The sequence below is a fragment of the Bipolaris victoriae genome (genome assembly GCF_000527765.1).
Source record: "Bipolaris victoriae FI3 unplaced genomic scaffold scaffold_16, whole genome shotgun sequence".
Lineage (NCBI taxonomy): Eukaryota > Fungi > Ascomycota > Dothideomycetes > Pleosporales > Pleosporaceae > Bipolaris > Bipolaris victoriae.
The window spans coordinates 177,021-195,974 of record NW_014575376.1 but is presented as its reverse complement, the minus strand read 5'-3'; the positions used below and the strand labels follow the sequence as shown (position 1 = coordinate 195,974).

General features: G+C 52.0%; 9 protein-coding genes across 9 annotated transcripts; 5 read left to right on the top strand and 4 right to left on the bottom strand.

The window, feature by feature from the left end:
- Positions 1 to 1,791: 1,791 nt before the first annotated feature.
- On the bottom strand, positions 1,792 to 2,046 carry COCVIDRAFT_90815 (hypothetical protein; the record flags this gene model as incomplete). The annotated part of the gene is made up of 1 exon (XM_014704306.1): positions 1,792 to 2,046. A coding segment is annotated over one exon (255 nt), but the record flags the coding sequence as incomplete, so codon positions are not given.
- A 1,258-nt stretch (positions 2,047 to 3,304) lies between these two features.
- COCVIDRAFT_13379 (hypothetical protein) lies at positions 3,305 to 3,703 on the bottom strand (the record flags this gene model as incomplete). The annotated part of the gene is made up of 1 exon (XM_014704220.1): positions 3,305 to 3,703. The coding sequence occupies one exon, from the start codon at positions 3,701 to 3,703 to the stop codon at positions 3,305 to 3,307; it is 399 nt and encodes a 132-aa protein (XP_014559706.1).
- Positions 3,704 to 4,223: 520 nt separating this feature from the next.
- COCVIDRAFT_35072 (hypothetical protein) lies at positions 4,224 to 5,781 on the top strand (the record flags this gene model as incomplete). Its single annotated transcript, XM_014704305.1, has 3 exons — positions 4,224 to 4,389; positions 4,449 to 5,090; positions 5,153 to 5,781. 3 exons carry the CDS (start codon positions 4,224 to 4,226, stop codon positions 5,779 to 5,781), a joined length of 1,437 nt encoding a protein of 478 aa, XP_014559791.1.
- A 4,410-nt stretch (positions 5,782 to 10,191) lies between these two features.
- On the top strand, positions 10,192 to 10,584 carry COCVIDRAFT_23987 (hypothetical protein; the record flags this gene model as incomplete). The annotated part of the gene is made up of 1 exon (XM_014704242.1): positions 10,192 to 10,584. The coding sequence occupies one exon, from the start codon at positions 10,192 to 10,194 to the stop codon at positions 10,582 to 10,584; it is 393 nt and encodes a 130-aa protein (XP_014559728.1).
- A 259-nt stretch (positions 10,585 to 10,843) lies between these two features.
- Positions 10,844 to 11,133, top strand: COCVIDRAFT_35071 (hypothetical protein; the record flags this gene model as incomplete). Its single annotated transcript, XM_014704304.1, has 2 exons — positions 10,844 to 10,977; positions 11,031 to 11,133. The coding sequence occupies 2 exons, from the start codon at positions 10,844 to 10,846 to the stop codon at positions 11,131 to 11,133; spliced, it is 237 nt and encodes a 78-aa protein (XP_014559790.1).
- A 1,832-nt stretch (positions 11,134 to 12,965) lies between these two features.
- COCVIDRAFT_13376 (hypothetical protein) lies at positions 12,966 to 13,972 on the top strand (the record flags this gene model as incomplete). Its single annotated transcript, XM_014704219.1, has 2 exons — positions 12,966 to 13,232; positions 13,298 to 13,972. The coding sequence occupies 2 exons, from the start codon at positions 12,966 to 12,968 to the stop codon at positions 13,970 to 13,972; spliced, it is 942 nt and encodes a 313-aa protein (XP_014559705.1).
- A 596-nt stretch (positions 13,973 to 14,568) lies between these two features.
- COCVIDRAFT_91021 (hypothetical protein) lies at positions 14,569 to 15,790 on the top strand (the record flags this gene model as incomplete). Its single annotated transcript, XM_014704303.1, has 2 exons — positions 14,569 to 14,653; positions 14,760 to 15,790. The coding sequence occupies 2 exons, from the start codon at positions 14,569 to 14,571 to the stop codon at positions 15,788 to 15,790; spliced, it is 1,116 nt and encodes a 371-aa protein (XP_014559789.1).
- A 411-nt stretch (positions 15,791 to 16,201) lies between these two features.
- On the bottom strand, positions 16,202 to 16,984 carry COCVIDRAFT_91012 (hypothetical protein; the record flags this gene model as incomplete). The annotated part of the gene is made up of 3 exons (XM_014704302.1): positions 16,202 to 16,720; positions 16,803 to 16,886; positions 16,949 to 16,984. 3 exons carry the CDS (start codon positions 16,982 to 16,984, stop codon positions 16,202 to 16,204), a joined length of 639 nt encoding a protein of 212 aa, XP_014559788.1.
- Positions 16,985 to 18,313: 1,329 nt separating this feature from the next.
- On the bottom strand, positions 18,314 to 18,658 carry COCVIDRAFT_71427 (hypothetical protein; the record flags this gene model as incomplete). The annotated part of the gene is made up of 1 exon (XM_014704301.1): positions 18,314 to 18,658. A coding segment is annotated over one exon (345 nt), but the record flags the coding sequence as incomplete, so codon positions are not given.
- Positions 18,659 to 18,954: the final 296 nt, after the last annotated feature.

Genomic DNA, 18,954 nt, shown 5'->3' with positions numbered 1-18,954 from the left:
GTTAGTATGTTAATCCCCATCCATCGCTATATCACTACTAATAACACCCCTAACCGTCATCTTGATATAACCTACAATCTACCTTTCTGCGCATTCTTACTTTGTAAATTCAAACTAGACATTTACTACACGTGCTGCGTAACTAGCATCTTCTTCTTCTCTGCCTTACTCTCAACCTCTGTCTCTGCACACACAGACACAGAGACAGTAACCACTTGCTATAATGTAGAAAAAAAAATTCTAGAACGAACATGGCCACGTGTATGTCGTGTGACTCTTAACTGATAAAGACATGACTTCGTAGTACACACTGGGTCCGTTCACACGACAGATCAGAACTGCAGCAAACAGGTGTCCTCTCGCTCGGGCAAAGTTACCTACCTCACTCAGACAGTCAGAGTCAGTCCCGCGAGGAAAAGCTTGGTGCTCGCATGCAAAAAGGACTATTGTGTAGCAAAAGTAAGGGGGGGAGGGGGCGGTTCACGTGGCAAAGTCGTGTTCAGGGCAACATGGGACCAAAAACATAACTTGTCAAGTGCGGCTACGTACGTTAACTCGCAGTTGTTGAAGGTCCCGGCGCGAGTTTGGAATTGGAGAAGAAAACCAAGGGAAGGGTTAATGCCGTTCGGGGGAAGGGGAACCTATCTAACGGCTATTACATTAGCCTGGATTTTTCCCAAGGTGCTCTGACATTGGAGGGTTTTCTTAAACCAAGCGTATCAGAATTCTGTTGGTTTTTAGTTTTGGGTTCATCGGATTTTTTATTTTGGCGTTTGATGTGTCGATGTTGGGAGGCGGGAGGGGGTGGAGTGGATGGAGGTTAACGCGAGCATAAGCCTTGTAAAGGCCGCGCATTTCCAAAAAAAGAATCGATAAGTACAGGCATGGACCCCCTGGGCTAAAAGGGTTGTTAATGCAATCGAGACAATGTGTGTGTGCGTGCGGGTTTTTTTATCGATTGACGCTATTGCTATCGCAGCCGGACGAGCGGCGAGCGAGATCCGCTTTTTTTGCTTCTTTTTTTAGGAGTATAGTACTTATCGTTGGGGAGACAAGATGGTTGCGTGGAGACGGTTGCATAGGGTGCGCATTGCAAGGTCGTGTTCTCTCAACGCAACGATCCGGTGTTACTACGATAATGGATGCCAAGACATGAACTAGCAAGAACAAGAAGCCCGGTGAGTCAATGAATCCAAGCGTATGCGTAATGGTTCACTTGAAGAACACGATTATGTACTCACCTGGCACGAACTTGCCGGACGCCAAAAAGCCAAGCCAGGCACCAAACCCTATCTACGTAGATCACCAACACATCCCGCGTGGCGTCGGGCTTAGCAGCGATAGTGTCTCGGGACTTGTTCTTTTCCATTGTGCACAAAAGCGAGTAGGGATGGAAAAGGAAGCCAGGGCAGGGAGATGATGCGCAGAAGATGATACCTGCATCTCCTTTCCGCCCCTTCTTCCCGTGCCGCATGCGCGCACGTGTGAGGGTGTCGCAACATGAGCGTGGGACGGGTAGGGGGGGGGGGCATGATCGACCCAAGACTACCATTTTTCTCTTGGGTGTCTTTAGCCGTGGATACTGCAAACGTTGAGCGTTGCAGAATGTTGTTTTCATTGGGTCGTGGGCCGGGCGAGAGAGCAAGGCGGGAGAGAGACCATGGCAGAAATGAAATTCAAGGGGGTTGAAAGGGTGTTTGGTGAGGCGAGGAAGGGGAGGGTCTAGGAAACTAGCTGCCGATGAGCACGTGGTGTTGGACTCGATTCAAAAGTGTGCAAGTAGTAGGAGCATTACGAGGTCGTATGAGAGCGTGGTGCGGAGCGGTGTATGGAGGAGAAAGTGAGTATGTAAAAGGGCATGGGGCAGGGGTAAAAAGGAGTTGGGGGTGGATCTAATGGGCAAGGAAGTGGAGGGAGGGGAGGCGGGCTGGTCAGACGAGTGCCGTGTGAGACGGTTGGCAGGAATAGCAGGTTTGGATAGGAAATGACGGTTGTTTTTGGCAGGTGGTGGCAGGTGAGGGGCAAAGGGGAGTTTGATCCAAGGCAAGGCACAAAGGGGCCGACAAGGCCAAATTGGTTTCCCTCGTCATCTCATTCTCTTCACCAGCTGTTGGTGGTAAGTAGATACGAGGAGGAGGAGGAGGAGGAGGAGGAGACGGGTTGTGGGCTTCTGTTTAGACCAGGGGATGACTGTGATGGTGGTGGAGGTGAGGCCGGGGCGGTGAGGCCGAGGGTAGGGCAGAGATGAAGAGTGATAGAAGAGTAGCAGCGGGTGAGGTCTGGCAGTAATCTCGTTGTAGGATTTATCGAGTCTTGGTTGGCTGGGTGGGTGGGTTGCTGGCGAAGGGGGTTCGTATGGGCAGGGCGGGTGCTGACAAGAGAGGATGGAGGGCGCATAAGCGGCGAGAATAGCACCGGCAAATCAGGCAGCACGACGTGGTTTAGCCAGCCGAGGTGGATTGGCTGCGCTACTGCAGGAACAGCGCTTGGCCGGCCCATAGGCTGCATGTCACCGAACTGACATGGCGTCGGCCATGGCGAGGGGCGATGCTATAGCCATGGATAGCGAGCTATGTATTACATCCATCTCCAAGTACACACAGCCAAGAAAACACATCCAAGTAGAAACATTTTTTCTTCTCCCTCCCGCATCTGACCTCGTACGTAAGTAAACAAGAGTAAGATTTGGCCTTGGGCAAAGAGACGCAGCAACCGTGCAGGCCACTAGCAGCAAGGACACCGTGGAGCGTGCCGACACGGCCGTGTGCACAATAGTCGTGGATAGGTATGACGACGACAACGCCGAAGACGACGAAGCAGAGTAGCCTCAAGAGGCCGGGCGAGCAAGTCAGCGCTTGACCGCAGTATTGCCGCGCCAGTAACGTCTTCTTGGGCGTGGTTTGGCGCAATCTCCTGCCCCGCTTTCCCGTGCCAACTGAAGTTGCTGCTCACCGACACGACGGCAGCCCGCTTGCCACCTTGCACCCGCCTACTTTGATACTACTCTACTACGTTTGTACAAATCCATACATACCGGGACATTGTCTGTATACATAGACCACTCACCACCCCCGCCCGGCACCCGCACCCGCACCTCTATCACAGGTGCGACAGGCAGCGCCCCTGCGACGGCCCAATTTGCCCCCAGGATAGCCAAGTCGAGCAATCATGGCGGAGAGCTGGAGACAGCATGACAAGGCTGCCGTTTGGCGGTAGCCGCAGGCCATTGCGATGGACACGCAGTGGAGAGGAGAGGAGATTGCGATAGCTGGCACCGGCGCGCACGGTCTGCTGGGCCACCATGTTAGGTCCCGACGGCGCCAGGCCAATCCTCTGCCCCCAAAAACACTGCCGGTCCGGCTGTATGTACACATTGCGCCACGCTGCCTGCCTGCGGATGGGCTGCGCCGTCATCCCTCTTTGCTAGCCCTCTGGCAAATGACTGGGTGGGCCGACTTGGTTGACCAGCCCGCTTGCCGCATGGTGAAGCAGAAGCCAGAAGCCAGAGGCCAGAGGCCAGAAGCCAGAAAGCACCATGCCACCATCCCCCATCCCCCATCCCCTTCACCATGGCCCCCCTCGCCCCCCTCTGCCCACTACCAAGCATTCGCGGCTCCACCCACGGGCTGCTCACCATGCTTCCATGCTCAACGCCGTTTGGTTGAAGCCGACTGCCAGCCTGCGCCCCCTCGCCGCAATCCATGACATAGATCCCCTTACTGCCATGTTTCATCTTACTATCCTAGGGCTAGCCGCCGGTGCTCACTAGGCCACAGACCAACCACATGCCCGCTTGCGTCCTGTCAGGGACTCCCTTGCCAGCCCGCTAGCCCGAGTTTCATTCTCGCTAACTCAAAGCATTCCTTCATCTCCCCTAAAAGCGTCTTCACTGCACGGCCCCCAGCATCGTAACCGCTTGTCTTCCTTAGCCTCCATTTCCCTCGCTCTTTTTCTATTGCCCTTAGTCGCGTCCATTCCTTCGCTCGTCACTCCTTTGGCTTCTCTCCCCATCCGACGCCCACCACCCTCTCCTCCCCAACACTCGCTACCACTCCTCTTGCTGTCTTCGCGACAGCGCTACACTCATTTTCTTGCGTCTGCAATACTGTTTCCAACAACCGCGCCGGATCAGAAAGCTAAAACCCCGTTGACCATATCCTAATTCATTCACCTTGCTACCCGGGACCGCACTCCGACAAACAATCACGACTACCAAGCAAACCATGAAGTCTGTCGCCTCTCTCTCCGCTGCCGCGGCCATCCTCGCTGGCTCTGCCGATGCCTTCTGGCGCATGCCTTCCCACGGCCGCACTGCTCTTGCTCGTCTTGATCCAATCGTCGACAAGGGTGTCGCCTCTTCCCACGCCCACACAATCCACGGTGGAAACAGTGAGTCCAACCCTACACCGACTCCCTCTCGCGCATGATTTGCTAACATCACTCGACAGACTTTGGTGCCTCAACCACCTACGAGGACCTCCGCAACTCCGAGTGCACCTCTGCCCAGTTCGAGGATGACAAGTCGGCTTACTGGACCCCAACCCTGCACTTCGTCCATGAGAACGGCAAGACTGAGATTGTCCCCCAGGTCGGTGGTATGCTTGCCTACTACCTCCTCCAGGGCGACAATATCAAGGCTTTTCCCAAGGGCTTCATGATGCTTGCTGGTGACCCGCATCAGCGCAACTTCACTCTCCCCGTACCCGACCCCCCAGTCTACGCGTGGACAGACGAGGACAAGACCCAGCGCGCCCTTGCCGCAAAGTCCATTGGCATGAACTGCCTCAACTACGCCAGGGCTCCCGAGGGCTCGCGTTACCGTCACACCTTTCCCAGCAAGGAGTTCCTCGATGCGGAATGCACAGACGGTATCCGTGCCGAGATGCTCTTTCCCTCATGCTGGAATGGAAAGGATCTCGATATCCTTGACCACAAGAGCCACGTTGCCTACCCCAGCATGCTTGACGGTGGCTCATGCCCCGACGGCTTTCCCGTTCGTCTGCCTACCCTCTTCTACGAGACCATCTGGAACACCTACGCCTTCAAGGGCCAGGCTGGTCAATTTGTCTGGTCCAACGGTGACCCTACTGGTATGTTTTTTTTTTCAATTGAGTTTTTTTCTGACCATGAATCGTATCTAACGCAAAACTAGGCTGTGGTTACCACGCTGATTTCATGAACGGATGGGACATTGACACCCTCCAATCTGCCGTTGACACTTGCACCAACCTCTCTGGCCGTACCGAGGACTGCCCCGTCTTTGCCGGTCGTCTTCAGTCTGAGCAGAAGCAAGATTCGTGCAAGGTTGAGAAGCTCCCCAAGTTCCTTGACAGCGATAACTGCGCTGGCCCTGCCAACGGCCTTTGCGGCAACAACCCCATCCAGTACGGACCCGAGTACGCTAAGCCCAACGCTCCCTCTGGTGACAAGCCCGAGGCCAAGCCCACTCTCTCGTCCGCCTCTCTGCCCACCCTGTCGTACGCCCCTGCTCGCTCAATGGGCGCCGGTGGCATCTCCGTCTACAACGTCGCTGACAAGCCCACTCCCGCCGCTGAGTACAACAGCTACCCTGAGATCACCCCCGCCGCCCAGCCCCCCAAGGAGGCCGTCAAGGAGGAGGCCCCCAAGGATGAGAAGGATGACGGCATCGTTAGCACCACCACCTACACCAAGGACGGTGTTGTCTACGTTGTTGCCATCAAGGAGGTCGAGGTCTACGTCACCGACCCTCTCCGCCGCCGCCATGCGCACGCTCACCGTCGCAACATTGGCAAGCACTAAGAAGATTTGGAAATTTCCCTTCTTGGATCTTTTTTTTTCTTTTGTTCTCTTCTTTCTTCTCCTTCCATTTGCCTCTTCCCTCCCATAAATCTCTGACGAAATGTATTCCCCACCCGTTCTTGTTTATTTGCGATTTTTTTCTCCAAAAGGGAAAACACACATGAGAAGAGGGAAAAAAGGAACAAAAAGAGAGAGAGAATTAAAACAAAAAGGGAAAGAAACAAATCTTTTTTAGAAATGGAAATTCTTCTGCTGAAAAAAACTCCATCCGCATGGTGGTGGTCCCCCCCCAGTCCGAACTCCGAACCCCCTTTTTGTTCCGCTGCGACTTTTTTGTCCTGCGTTTACTTTTTTGTTTGCCATTTCACTTCACGACCCTCAACAACAAATAAACACTACAAACAATTTTTTTACTATTCTCTGGGAGAAAGTTTATATATGGGCTTGTTTGATACCTACGTTTTTTCCTTTCTCTTTTCTTCGATTTTTACGACCAAATGACAAGAAATTCTTTTACACTTTTACAATGCATATACATACATACGTACGTGTACTATGTAAACAAAGTCTTATATTTACATAGCTTAGTGATTTTTTTGTTTAATAGAAATATATACATATAGAACTAATCCACCTTGTTCTCTCTTTGAATTTTTCACACTTGCGTGAATGTGTGTGTGGGTTAGGGTTGGGCTAGCTAAGCTAAGCTAAGCTAGCTATGAAAGATGGGGGGGTGGTGGTGGTGGTGGAAACGAAACACCAGACTAGTTTAGCCGTGACGTGGTTGACAGTTACAAGGACTAGGTCTTGGGGGGTTTCGATACACGATGAACCAGTCCGCTAAGGGGGTGGAGCTGTGAAACGAAGAGAAACTTAGTGTGTAAGTAGAGACGGCATTGCAAAGCCTTAGGCATACCAGCCCTGTAATTTGAAAAAAAATAAAATCATCTATACCTCTGTCTACGCGGGAAAGTAGGTGTGTAGAGTAAAGCTAGTGATTCATATTAACGAGTCTAAAGATGTATGAAATCTCTAACTACTTATCCACTTGTATAGTTGGTCCTTTTGTAATCTCACAGACTTGGCTCTTTTTTTTCTTTCTTTCTTCATCTTGCTCGTTCTTTCTCAAGTTGTTTCATGGATAGAAATTGTTTCTCGGCGGGTGTTGCTTGGCTGCGCTAGTGTAAGCTACCCTCGTGACGGGTTAATTTATTTGATGTTGGAATGTTGGAATGGGTCGGTTGGTTGGTTTACCCCGCTGTTTGTATGTTTTGGGTTTATTAGGGTCGCGATGGTGGGTTGGTTGGGTAGTTAATGTGTTATTCGAATTAGTGTATGGATCCATGGGGAATAAGAGGGTGAGTGATTGATTTGCTTGATAGAGAGGGTAGTGGGGGTGGACTTGGCGGGTGTGACGGGTAGAGTGTTTGAGGAATGGTATGGAGGGGGATAGTAGTGAGGTAGATGTCATTTGGTTTTGGAGTTATGGGTGGTGATGGTGATGTGGGCGTGGGTTGGATAAGACAAGGGAGTTCCGTTAAGTGTCAAGTGTTTGATGGGCGTAGGGTAAGACGTTGAGGAAACTTGCTTCTTGTGTTTCTTGTACTTTTTGTAGAAGAGATGTGTGAATGGAAACATAAGGCTGGTGTTTGAATGTCTTGCTCTTGTTGCTTTCTGTAGCACGTTGCATTGCACATCCCTGTATGCACTACAAGCACAGCCATCTCCGTCAAATATGTATCAGTGGTAACTACTAGTAACCATTAAACAGATACCTACAACACTACTCTACGCACATTTGTAGCATATCCTCCTTATCGCATCATTCTTGCCATGTCATTGTCCAAATCGACGAAAAACTACAAGCAGAGCAACAAGACCGACACCATACTCTGCCACTATACAAGAATCCACATCTACGGCATTCAGCAGAACGTGATGGACGGAATGGCTACGTTTTCGATGAAGAAAACGACAACTGCCAACAGCAAACCATCCGTGGATCAAAGCCCACGAGCTCAATAGTAAGATGTGCTTGGGTGTCACAATCAAGCGTCTTGGAATCGAAGGAGCACAAGACACAAGTCCCATGATGCATATGTGTAAGCAACATGAATTTCGTCCATGATACAGATTCTTTGTCGACATGCATCTTCTACCCTACCTTCAGATTGAGGCATGAGACCTCAAACGACATGTTTTTGAGGGAAACTTATACAACTGCAAAAAGGCACAATCAAAGGTGCACCGACGTCTTTGCTCAAAACGCGTCATACCAGGTCTGCACACATACGCAATTACATGCGAGGTGTGCATTACCAACAGACAAAAACAAGGGTGGCTTGCATCATCCCTAGCAAAACGCCGTCCCGTAGTGCAGCAGCGCCATGTGCATGCATGCAGGCATAGGCAGGGCGGCCATGACTCCCGTTCCCAGCAAATGTGGGATTATGTCATGGGTTGGACGGGCGTGTCCGTTGTCGAGGCAGAAGCGAGCAAAACGATGTCATACAGAAGGGAGAGGGCATTGTGGAGGCTGTTGCGGGGCGGGTAACTGGCTTGATGACGAGCTGCAGGTGAGTGTAATGGGCGTCAGATGTGGACATGGTTGCTGTCGATCGTTTTCAATAGCCGTCTGTTTGCAGACGAGATTTCCCTTTGCACAGTTTAGCTATACAGACGGTGGTAAGCAGTATGACATCACGCCCGAGAAAATGGTGGTCAGAGTTTTGATCAACAAAGTCTCGCCTTGCCGGCGGCAACCGTATTCGACTCGAATTACCACAACAGTGTAGCTTTTGCAGCTGCGAGGGCGAAAGGGTATTGCGTCGGTTGGGAAGTGACATGAGCAAAAGTCGAGACGATGGAACAAACACGTCAAGCCGTGCCGATGCTGATGCCGACAGGCTGTGTGTGGATGCCGGACTGACGCAAGCCGCGCTTGAGAAGATGTCTAGCTCTTATGGGTGATGGCGGTCAGGCCACGAGCAGCATCATAGTCCACAAATATCACAGACATGTGCACCCCTTGCAGCATATCAACCGAGCAGTAGCGCGCGGGACGGCAGGTTGGTTGACGGGGTGAGTGCAAGTGCACTTTCCCGAGCGGGAAGGGGGAAGGGGGAGGGGGAGAGGGTGTTGGGGCCAGATGGGTCGTCACTGCTGAAGGCGGGTTGGTATGACGTGCCTGTGGCACGAGCGGTAAAGTGTGGCGGTAGCCGAGTTGCACTGGGAATAGAGGCGAGACTCTGTGGGACTTTGCGATGAAACAGAAGATGGGAAAGAGAGAGGGTGGTAATGGGAAAGGTGGAATTGACGATAGGGGTGTGCGTGGATGTGGTCTAGACGTTGGGTAGCGGCATCGAGGATTTGCAAAGGGATCGGTGTTTGTTGGCCTTTGACATGTTTGTTGCGTACAAGCCTGGTCCGGAGTAGAGCATGCGCCACAACTCTTCTGCCACGTTCACTGAGGCTTGACTGAGCTTGTTGTCGGTATTCCTAGGTATGTAGGTACAGTTGGGTAGAGGTTGTGGTTGCATGAAGAGTAGGTGTATGCAAGAGGTGATGGCTACCAAGCCGGCTATCATGGATCAGACGCAGGGATCGTCTCGGTGATGACCAGAGAAGAGCGTGTAGCACGGAGATAGGCTACAGGATGCACAGGGCTCGGGGTATGGTGGTCAGCGTCGTGGTTGTGGTTCCATTACTTCATCATGGGGGTGCCTGCGTCGCTGGTAAACGGCGTTCGGAGTGGTGGATGAATGGGTACTGTAGAGCGGCTGGATAGGGGAATAACGGAGTGGAAGCTGAAGAGGAGCAAAACAAACAACGGGACAAACGTCAGAAGTGACGATATGCCGCCCACGAACATGCAGCGAGTGCGGCAACAGTGGGGAGGAGGGTATGAACGAACGCAACGGCTGTGCGGCCGCCCGAGACCCTGCATCTTCAGGGTGGCGCTAGACCCGCTTATACATAGCCGTGCAGGCATTGCAGCCAATCTGTTGTGGGAGGTCGAGGAGAAATGACGTGGGTGGGCACATACGAGGGACTGCGACTGTCAAAGGTGGATGCCTTTTCCGCTTTCCTGGGTCCTTTTGCGCGAGATTTGGTTTCGAGGCTGCAGAACACATGTCGGGTCTGACGTCGATGGAGGGCCTCTCGTGGAGCAGAGAGGAGGGACGGTGGGCCAGAGGATGGATTTGCCGCCCCAGACGCTGCGTCATTGGCCACACAGGCACACAGGCACACACCCTCTCTCTGTGTTGTAGAGTAAGCAGAAAGAGAGTACACGCCGTCTTTGCAATTGTGCTTTTTTACTTTGTCGGCCCTAGCATAGGGTGGCCAGGCAACAAGAAACAAGCCTAGTTATTTACTGCGCAAGTAGTCGAAGCGAGGGCGCGGCCTGGCATGGCGGCCTACTGCTCGGCGGGTCAGAGTTCCGGAGCAGCAAAGCAAAACAACAGTCGGGTGTCGACACCAGTCAGTAGACGCGGTCGGGCGCTGGCGGGCTGGGAATGGCCAGGCTTTGGCAGGCTCGAGTCCCTGTCGTCGCCTCTAATGCAAGCCAGACCCCTAAACTCCCTCCTCTCAGCGCCGCCTCTCCACGAGCCCGTCATTGGCGACATCATCACCAACGGCCTGATCCCGACACCGCCAGTCCGCGGCAAGCAAGGATGCCGGGATCGGAGGTCTCTCATTGGCTCTCTTAGCCGGCTAGCGCGCAACAAGCAGGACCCTGTAGATCTGTTCCCCTCCAGCACCCCGGCCTGGCGCAATGCTGAGGGTGGATCTCTGTGCTGAGCCGATAGTCATGGGCAGATCTATTGCCATGCGTGGCCATGATGGACTATCTCGTCCCGTCCGCCCTACTTTGCTCCCTGTGCGTGCGTGCGTTTGGGAGATACGAGCACTTAGTACATATATAGTTTGCACCCCGCTTGCTTGCTACTCCCCTCATCGTCACCATCCATCTGCACATCTCCAACCACTACTACTCTCACCATACATCTGCGCTCTGTCTTCCGTCCTTGACACTTCACCATCTCCAACCATCTCAACAATGTCCGCCATCACCGAGACCCGCCAGTCCGTCTACGTCTCTGACGGCTTCTCTGAGCCCATGGGCGCTCAACACAACTTTGCCAACAACTTCGACCTCAACGACCCAGAGCGTGCCATGAGCGAATACCAAAGGTATGTCTCTCCATCCCTCACCTGGCCCATCAACTCCCACTAACTCGCCCCAGAATCATGCACGAGCACACCAAGCGCCAGCTCAGCACCGCAACCGACTCTGCCCGCCGACGAAGCGGAAGCTCCAACGAATCCGGAAGCTCCACCAGCTCGTAGTCTGCCTCACACTCGTCCTTTTACCATACTTTCCACCTCGGCGTTCGAAACGCAATTTTTTCTATAGCTATGCATGGACCAGGGTCACAAATTTCTATCCACTTCATGAGGACGGTTGGCGTTCTTTTTTTTTTGCTTTACACTCGGCTTTTGCCAGTGGCATTACGGTTCGGTGTTGGATCGACTTAGCGGATACCTTGTCTAAATGAACCAAATTCAGCGTCTCCTTTGTAAGAGACTACTTTGTCTGCCATCTTCTCCGCATTTTGACTAGTGTCCAATCATGTTGCCGTGTCTTCCAAATTGCATTTCAGGCCACTCGTGCACGCAATATACGACGTGGCAAACAAAATCCTCAGGACCCAGTGTAAATTTGCATGCAGGCTTACCACGTAGAGTCGTGTACGCGTTGAAGTGTGCGTTGTGCGTGTGTCGAGCCAACATGTTCATAGAAATTGCCATGTGACTTTTTCCGGCCACCGGTTCCAAGCCACTGCATGCAGGCGCCCCCCTATGGTTGCATCAATTACCCATGTAAAAATTGCCATGTTGTTGAAAATCGGCTGCAGGGTCTTGATTTCCGCATGACCACGGCACCACGGGCAAGTTGGGCTTGCAGCTGCGGCAAGCAAAGTGCCCAAGCGGATACGCTGAGTGCCAACCATGCCAGCCAGGGTCCACTAGCCAGACCCTGTTTCCAAATGCACTAGTATCTTGCAGTAGGATCTCAAAAACCTGATAATCCCGCTAGAAACACCGTTAAACCGCCGTCGCCGCCCGGGGTATGGCTGGCACTTGGGCAATGCCTACAGGCAGGCTCACCAGCAACCTGCCGTCCTGGGTTGGGTTGGGGATTTGCATGGCAAACACGTGGAAACGGTGGAGATGGCGTGCTTTTGGAGGCGTAATGGAGGGGGCGTGTATCCAGGCACCTCTTGAGGGGATCCGGTATGCAGACACAACACGTATACCTCTATTACACCGTGCTTAGCCTTTACTAGCTAAACACTATTATTGGCTTGGACTGCGCGGCAGTAGGTATGCTAGCTGGCCTGCACACACCGGACATGAGAGCGTTTTCAGCAACGCCTTTTCTTGTAGTGTACCAGGTATGTCAACAAGGCTATCGCGCTTCATTCTTGACAACTCGTCATGCCGAAATTATCGCCGGCCCCGACACTTCCGACTCCAACGTTTTTGACTCCCGTCTGCGTGGTCCTGGACGAGAACCTGTTCTTCCACCCCGGCTATCGGCTCTGGCTCGGTCTATATTCGACCCGGCTTTCCTCAACACCGCACTGCAGTCTTGTCAACGCAGTTTTGCCCAACGGATACCCAAAGCATTAACCCCCCAGGCCTGTTGTTGTTGCTGATGCATGCAATCTTCCCCGCACATGTCCAACCCCTCGGTCATGCAAGATTGTCCGGGTTGATCCGCCCACAACCGAAGCATTGCGTCTTCCGCATCATGGAGCCCTCCTCACAGACATGTCAAAAATGCTTTTAAATCAAAAATTCAACCTTACCGGTATTGAATCCGTGATACTGGAATGAGTAAGGCACAAAAGTACCTCCACCCGCTCTCCACCGAACTGCAACCTTCAGAAGCGCATCACTCGTCCACGCGCCAAGCAGCAGCAATGTGATTGGTCGGATATACACGCGTTCCCCACTAGTGACATCGTCGACATGCGTCAATCCCGAGCATTCATCAACAACTGCCAGGTACCCTTCAATCATTCTCGCAGCCTCTTCCTTTCATCCTGAGAGCTCTTCCTCGACCGTTTCATCGTGCACGCGTCGTCTCTCGTTTTTCCCGTGTCGCTACCATCATGCGTTCCTCGTTCGCTCTTACCGCCAGTCTGGCGGCGCTTTGCAGCGCGGCACCCTATGGACCGCAGACTCCGCTCAAGAATATCTTGGAAAATACCGACAAGAGTGAGAAGTACAAATACCCTACCGATTTCACAAGAAACATTCTGCCCAAGCCCTTCCACAGCCACAATGACTACTGGCGCGATGTTCCATTCTACTCCGGATTGAGTGTCGGCGCCATCTCGACCGAGGCTGATGTCTGGCTTATCAACGGTACGCTATATGTAAGTTTTGTGCTACTCTGTGCGGTATCCTCTTTCGATTGAGCACCCAGACTAATAGCCTAAAGGTTGGTCATGAGCCTGCTGCTCTCAGCGACAAGCGCACTCTTGAGTCGCTCTATATCAACCCAATTCTTGACACTCTGCATCGCCAGAACCCAAGCACACCTTTTGTCCAGCCAGGCGAGCAGAATGGTGTGTTTGACACGTCTAGTGGCCAGACATTGTACTTCTTCATCGACTTGAAGACTTCTGCCGACGTGACCTGGCCAGCCGTTCTTAAGGCCTTGGAACCTCTACGAAGTGGAGACTGGCTCACCACCTACGACGGCAAGACACTTCGCAGAAACCCCGTCACAGTCGTTGGAACTGGAAACACTCAGCTTTCGGATGTTCTTGCAGCATCCCCTCGCGATGTGTTTTTCGATGCACCACTTGCAAACCTCCAGGATGCAAAGTACAAGGATTTGACTGAGAACGAATCACCAATTGCGTCTACCAACTTTGCAGCATCGTTTGGCGATGTGCGCAAGCGCGAAATGAACGAGACGCAGCTGGAGACTTTGAGGAGCCAACTCGATATGGCTCATGGAAAGGGCATCAAGGCCAGGTACTGGAACCAGCCTAATTACCCCGTTGGTACGAGAAATGCTGTCTGGAGGACTCTTTGGGATGAGGGCGTTGATTTGTTGAACGTTGATGATCTGGAGGGTGCAGCTGTATTCTGGGAGGGTGACAACTAAATAACGCCCATGTGTCTTTTGAAGCCGTGTATGCGGGCCCAAAAAAAGTAAACGTAATTCGCCGACAAAGTATGTAATCGATATGAAGACCATGTAATGAATTATCATGCCAATAATGCCGTTGTTTGCCCGCGTGAACATGTCTCGCTTAGGTGTGCGGCTCTTCCGGTTCCTGCAGAAGCTCATCCCTGCAAACCCCAGATTACGTACTCGCCCGAGATTTTCCCAATGCCAGTCATCCAGACGGACCAAACTGTGCTTCTAGACTTCATCTCGTGCTCTCTTTCATCATCAATTCATTGCTAGGCCAACATCGCCAACCGTCTACCTGGGACATCTCAAAACCTATAGGCTTACCTGACTGGGTGTTGCAGCCACTTTGACGCGCTATAGTCGCTTTTTCTGAAGCTTGCGCGATATTTGCGCCACAAGCTTTGTACACAGGCAAAAGGTCGCACGGGGATCTTTACGCGACTTCTTACCGAATTTGTGTTACCGAGACAGTACACGACTTAACCATTTGGCTCAGGAAGAGCGTGTTGAGTTGTTGAGAACTGAAAAGAGCTTGGAATCAGCTGGCATACGTCATAGCAAACATGTTTCCTCCAACTCAAGGGTTGCGCCTGGACATTGATGCCATTAGCCAGATTTTTGGATCAATCAGCATTGCTTGTTGGATAGGTACGTACTATTGTTCTTTTGTGTCGCAGGAACCCTGTGTATCCAGACGTGCATCACGTCGCCGTTGTACACACATTTGATGAACCTCGGCTAATGCGTGTGACAGTCGTCTTTTCGCCGCAAATCATTGAAAACTGGAAGAGGAGCTCTGCAGAAGGACTATCAGTCGTATTCATCGTAATATGGCTTCTCGGCGACTTCTTCAACATCATAGGAGCCGTGTTGCAAGGGGTGTTGCCCACCATGATTATCCTGGCTGTGTACTACACACTCGCAGATATTGTCTTGCTCCTCCAGTGTTTCTGGTACAAGGGCTTCACGCTGCGCGACGACTTTAAGAAGCCCACGTCTGATTCTGATGAAGATAGCATAACCAGCGAGCAGTCTCCGCTCCTTGGAGAGCGTAGACCGCACTCAAACGGATCTCCTTATAACAACCAACACGGCAATGGTATCGAGGTCCAGCGGCCCAGGATCTCAGACTATGAAAGACGCGGATCAGGAAACTCGCAGAGCTCATTCCGCGAACGCTATCTTTCCATCGACGGCACTCATCTCTCGCCCGTCACTCCGCTCCTCGACGACCCCACGTCCGGCCGCAGCACCAGCGCCATTGCAACCAGCCCCCCACCCCAACAATCCAACCTCCAAATGATCATCTTTAACGCAGGAACCGTAATCCTCGTCTGCGCCGCCGGCGTTTTCGGTTGGTACCTCAGCGCACGCAACTCAACCGTCCCCAGAGACTCCGATCCCCCAGCCGACTCAACCCTGCACTTTAACCTCTGGGGCCAAATCTCCGGCTACGTGTGTGCTGCGCTGTATCTCGGTTCTCGCGTGCCTCAGCTCCTGCTCAACTACCGCCGCAAGTCCACCGAAGGGATTAGCATGCTCTTCTTCCTCTTTGCTTGCCTTGGAAACCTCACTTATGTCCTTAGCATTCTGGTGTACAAGCCAAAGTGCGGAGGTGGCGTCTGTCATGACGGTGAGGGCCGTGCAGAGTATGGAAAGTATATCGCGGTGAATATGAGTTGGTTGCTAGGAAGTTTCGGGACGCTGTTGCTTGATGCGGGTGTTTTTGTGCAGTATTTCATGTATAGGACTGATGATGAGGAGAGTAGTGATGAGGAGTATTAACGTTTTGGGCATCTTGTGGTGGGAGATTTTTTTTTCATATTTCAAAAAAAAAAAGGTGTTAGGTTTGTTCATGGCCATGTACGAGATTTGAATGCGTATGTAAATGAAAGAATTTGTATGGTATGTGTAGTATTGGGAAGAGAGAAAAAGTTCGCAATTCATGTTTTAAAAAAAAATCTGACTTGAAATTTGCTAGGCACCAAGCTAAAGAAAGGAGGAGTTAATTGATATTAGATTCTGATATCTCTGTCAGATATAATACTATTTCGCTCAATCCGTAGCAAACTCAATCTAACCAAGTCCCAAAACAACCATTATGTACACTCACTACCCCAACCAACCAAAAAAAAACCCTCCCCACTCAATAACGCTCAAAAAAAGAGGCCGAAAAAGTCGCTACCATCCCATGATTCACTCCTCCCCAACAGTCCCATACCCCTTCTCCTCACCCCCCAACCCCTTCCTCTTCCCCTTCCCCTTCCCCTTCCCTCCCTCCCTCATCCTCCTCACCTCCTCCTCCACCCCCTCCTCAACCTCTTTCTTCAGCCCCTTGTAAAACCCCAACTTAAACAGCGCCTCATACCACACAAAAAGTGGCGCTAAGAACAGCGCTTGGACCAGATTATCCAGCAGCGCGGGTTTCCTGCCCTCATATTTGCCGTGGCCCACAAACTGTAGGATCCAGCTGACGATGTGCACGGCGGCGGCAATGGAGTTGACTTTTGTTTTGGAAAAGCGCGTTGTGAGGTAGTTTGAGGCGGAGGCGAGGGAGAGGACGAGCGGGGTTATGGTGGCTCCGGCGAGGTTGGGGGAGAGGAGGAGATACAGGGTTGAGTAGGTTGCTGCGGCGAGGGTGCCGAGGTTGGGGGGGAGGTGGAGGCGGGTTAGGAGGGCGGGGGTGCGGATGGGGAGGGTGGGGGTGTTGGTGCCCTGTTGGTGGCTTGTTAGGTACTTTTGTGTGTGTGTGTGTGTGTGTGTGTGTTTATTGCAAAAGAGTTATGGGGGAACGTACGAAGAGGAAGCCTGTGCCGAGGAGGATAGGGACGCAGGCCATGTGGATGGCGACGTTTGTGGGGTCGCGGTGGTATGCGCCGTACTGTTTTGCTACTTGTCAGCGCAAAGCTATTGTTTACTGTCTGGACATGGGGTAGAACGTACGAAGACGAGGTTCTTTTTCAAGTCGAAAATCGCCATTTTGGGATGTATGTAATTGCCTTTTCTTTATCGCTGAAGTTTTCCAAAGGGTATGGAGAGAAAGAGTGGAAAATGTCACTGGGCGCGCAAACACGCGACAGGGCTGAGACACTTTATATATATAGTAGATGCTGAGCAGGAGTTACAATGCGGGGCACAAAGAGCGGATCCGGGGGGGGCGCCCAGAAAGCCAAGGTAAGTTAAATAATGTGCAAATCAGTCAAGCTGAAAGTGAGACAAGAGGGTGTGCAGGATCTAGCTCCTTCTATATACGCCTCCCCTGGGCTGGATGTAACGGCTGCATGGCCTCAGTTACCGGTCACCCCATCGCAAGTACTGCCAAACACGGGGGTTGCTTGCGGCAGCCGAATGAGCGTTGACATGCGCGGGGCGAGGCGGATGTGGGGGAAACGGTTGTGATTGGATGGCGGTGCAAGTGCCGAGGTATTAACTCAATTGGGTGTTGTTATCGTAGTCTTACCACCGTTTGATGTGTGGTCGCGCTTGTGTCTGCCGTTGCTGCATGTCAGATTGACAGGTATTAGAAGAGTTAGTGGAATGATCTAGTAATGTGGTGGTCTTTTTGCGGAGCCATTATGACGCAAGGCGAGGGCTTGGCTGTGCGGGTAGTCTGGGGATATCTGTTGTTGACTACAGTCACTAGCAAATTCGGCTTCCGCCTGCGCACTCGCGCATTTATAGTAAGCCACAGTGCCAAGTTATACGAGCGCCATCATAGCTTACTGCTTTTATTCCTGCACTCTCTAGCGCCAATGCATCTTACGTGATCTAGTAGGGACGGCTAGGAGATAACCCCTCAGGGAATAGTGATTGAACGAAAATCAAAGGTATTACCTATACCATATATTTTAAGGCAGCGCTACTATAGATAATATTAATAGCATCTCCACGGCAAGTAATTTCGCCCAATGTAGCGCTGGCAGGGACCGTTTTTCTTAACGTTAGTTAGAATTATCTCAAAGCTAGAATATGATTTTAAGCCAAGATTATTCAAAGTAGAGATATATTTGATTAAGTCCCATCGTTAAGTACATGTAGAAATTAGGCCGAGGGGTAGTAGGCGGGGAAGAGGGATGATAGGATAAATTATTTAGTGCTCGATCTCAGCAGCTTAACCACGGCTTTGTGCTGTCCCCTGATTGCCCACAGGAGCGGCGTGGAACCATGTTTGTCCTTTGAGTTGACGTCAACCTTGCCCGTCTCAAGCAGCAGCTTAACCACGGCCTCGTGCCCTCCTCTAGCTGCCCACCAAAGCGGAGTCTCGCCAGAATCGTCTTTTAGGTCGACCTCGACCCTGCCTGTCTCGAGCAGCAGCTTGACTATAGCCTCGTGCCCTTCCTCGGCTGCCCACCAGAGCGGCGTATGACCAAGCTTATCCTTAGAGTCGACATCAACCTTGCCTGTCTCGAGAAGTAGCTTAACTACGGCTTTGTACCCTTTCCTGGCTGCGTTAAAGAGTGGCGTCCAATCAAAAATGTTCTTGAAGTTAACGTCAACCTTGCCTGTTTCGAGAAGTAGCTTGACTACGGCTTCGTGTCCTCCATTAGCTGCTAACCAGAGCGGCGTCTCATCAAGATTATTTTTTACGTCGACCTGAACTTTGCCCGTTTTGAGGATTAGTTTGATTATAGCCTCGTGCCCTCCTCTAGCTGCCCACAGGAGTAGGTTCTCACCAAATTTGTTCCTCGAGCCAATCTCAACTTTGCCTGTCTCGAGCAGCAGCTTGACCACGATCGCATGCCCTCCCTCGGCTGCTGACCAGAGCGGAGTCTGGCCAGAATCGTCTTTCAGGTCGACCTCGACCTTGCCTGTCTCGAGCAGCAGCTTCACTACAGCCTCGTGCCCTCCTCTAGCTGCCCACCAAAGTGGAGTCCGGCCAGAATCGTCTTTCAAGTTGACCTCAACCTTGCCTGTCTCGAGCAGCAGTTTGACCACGGCCTCGTGCCCTC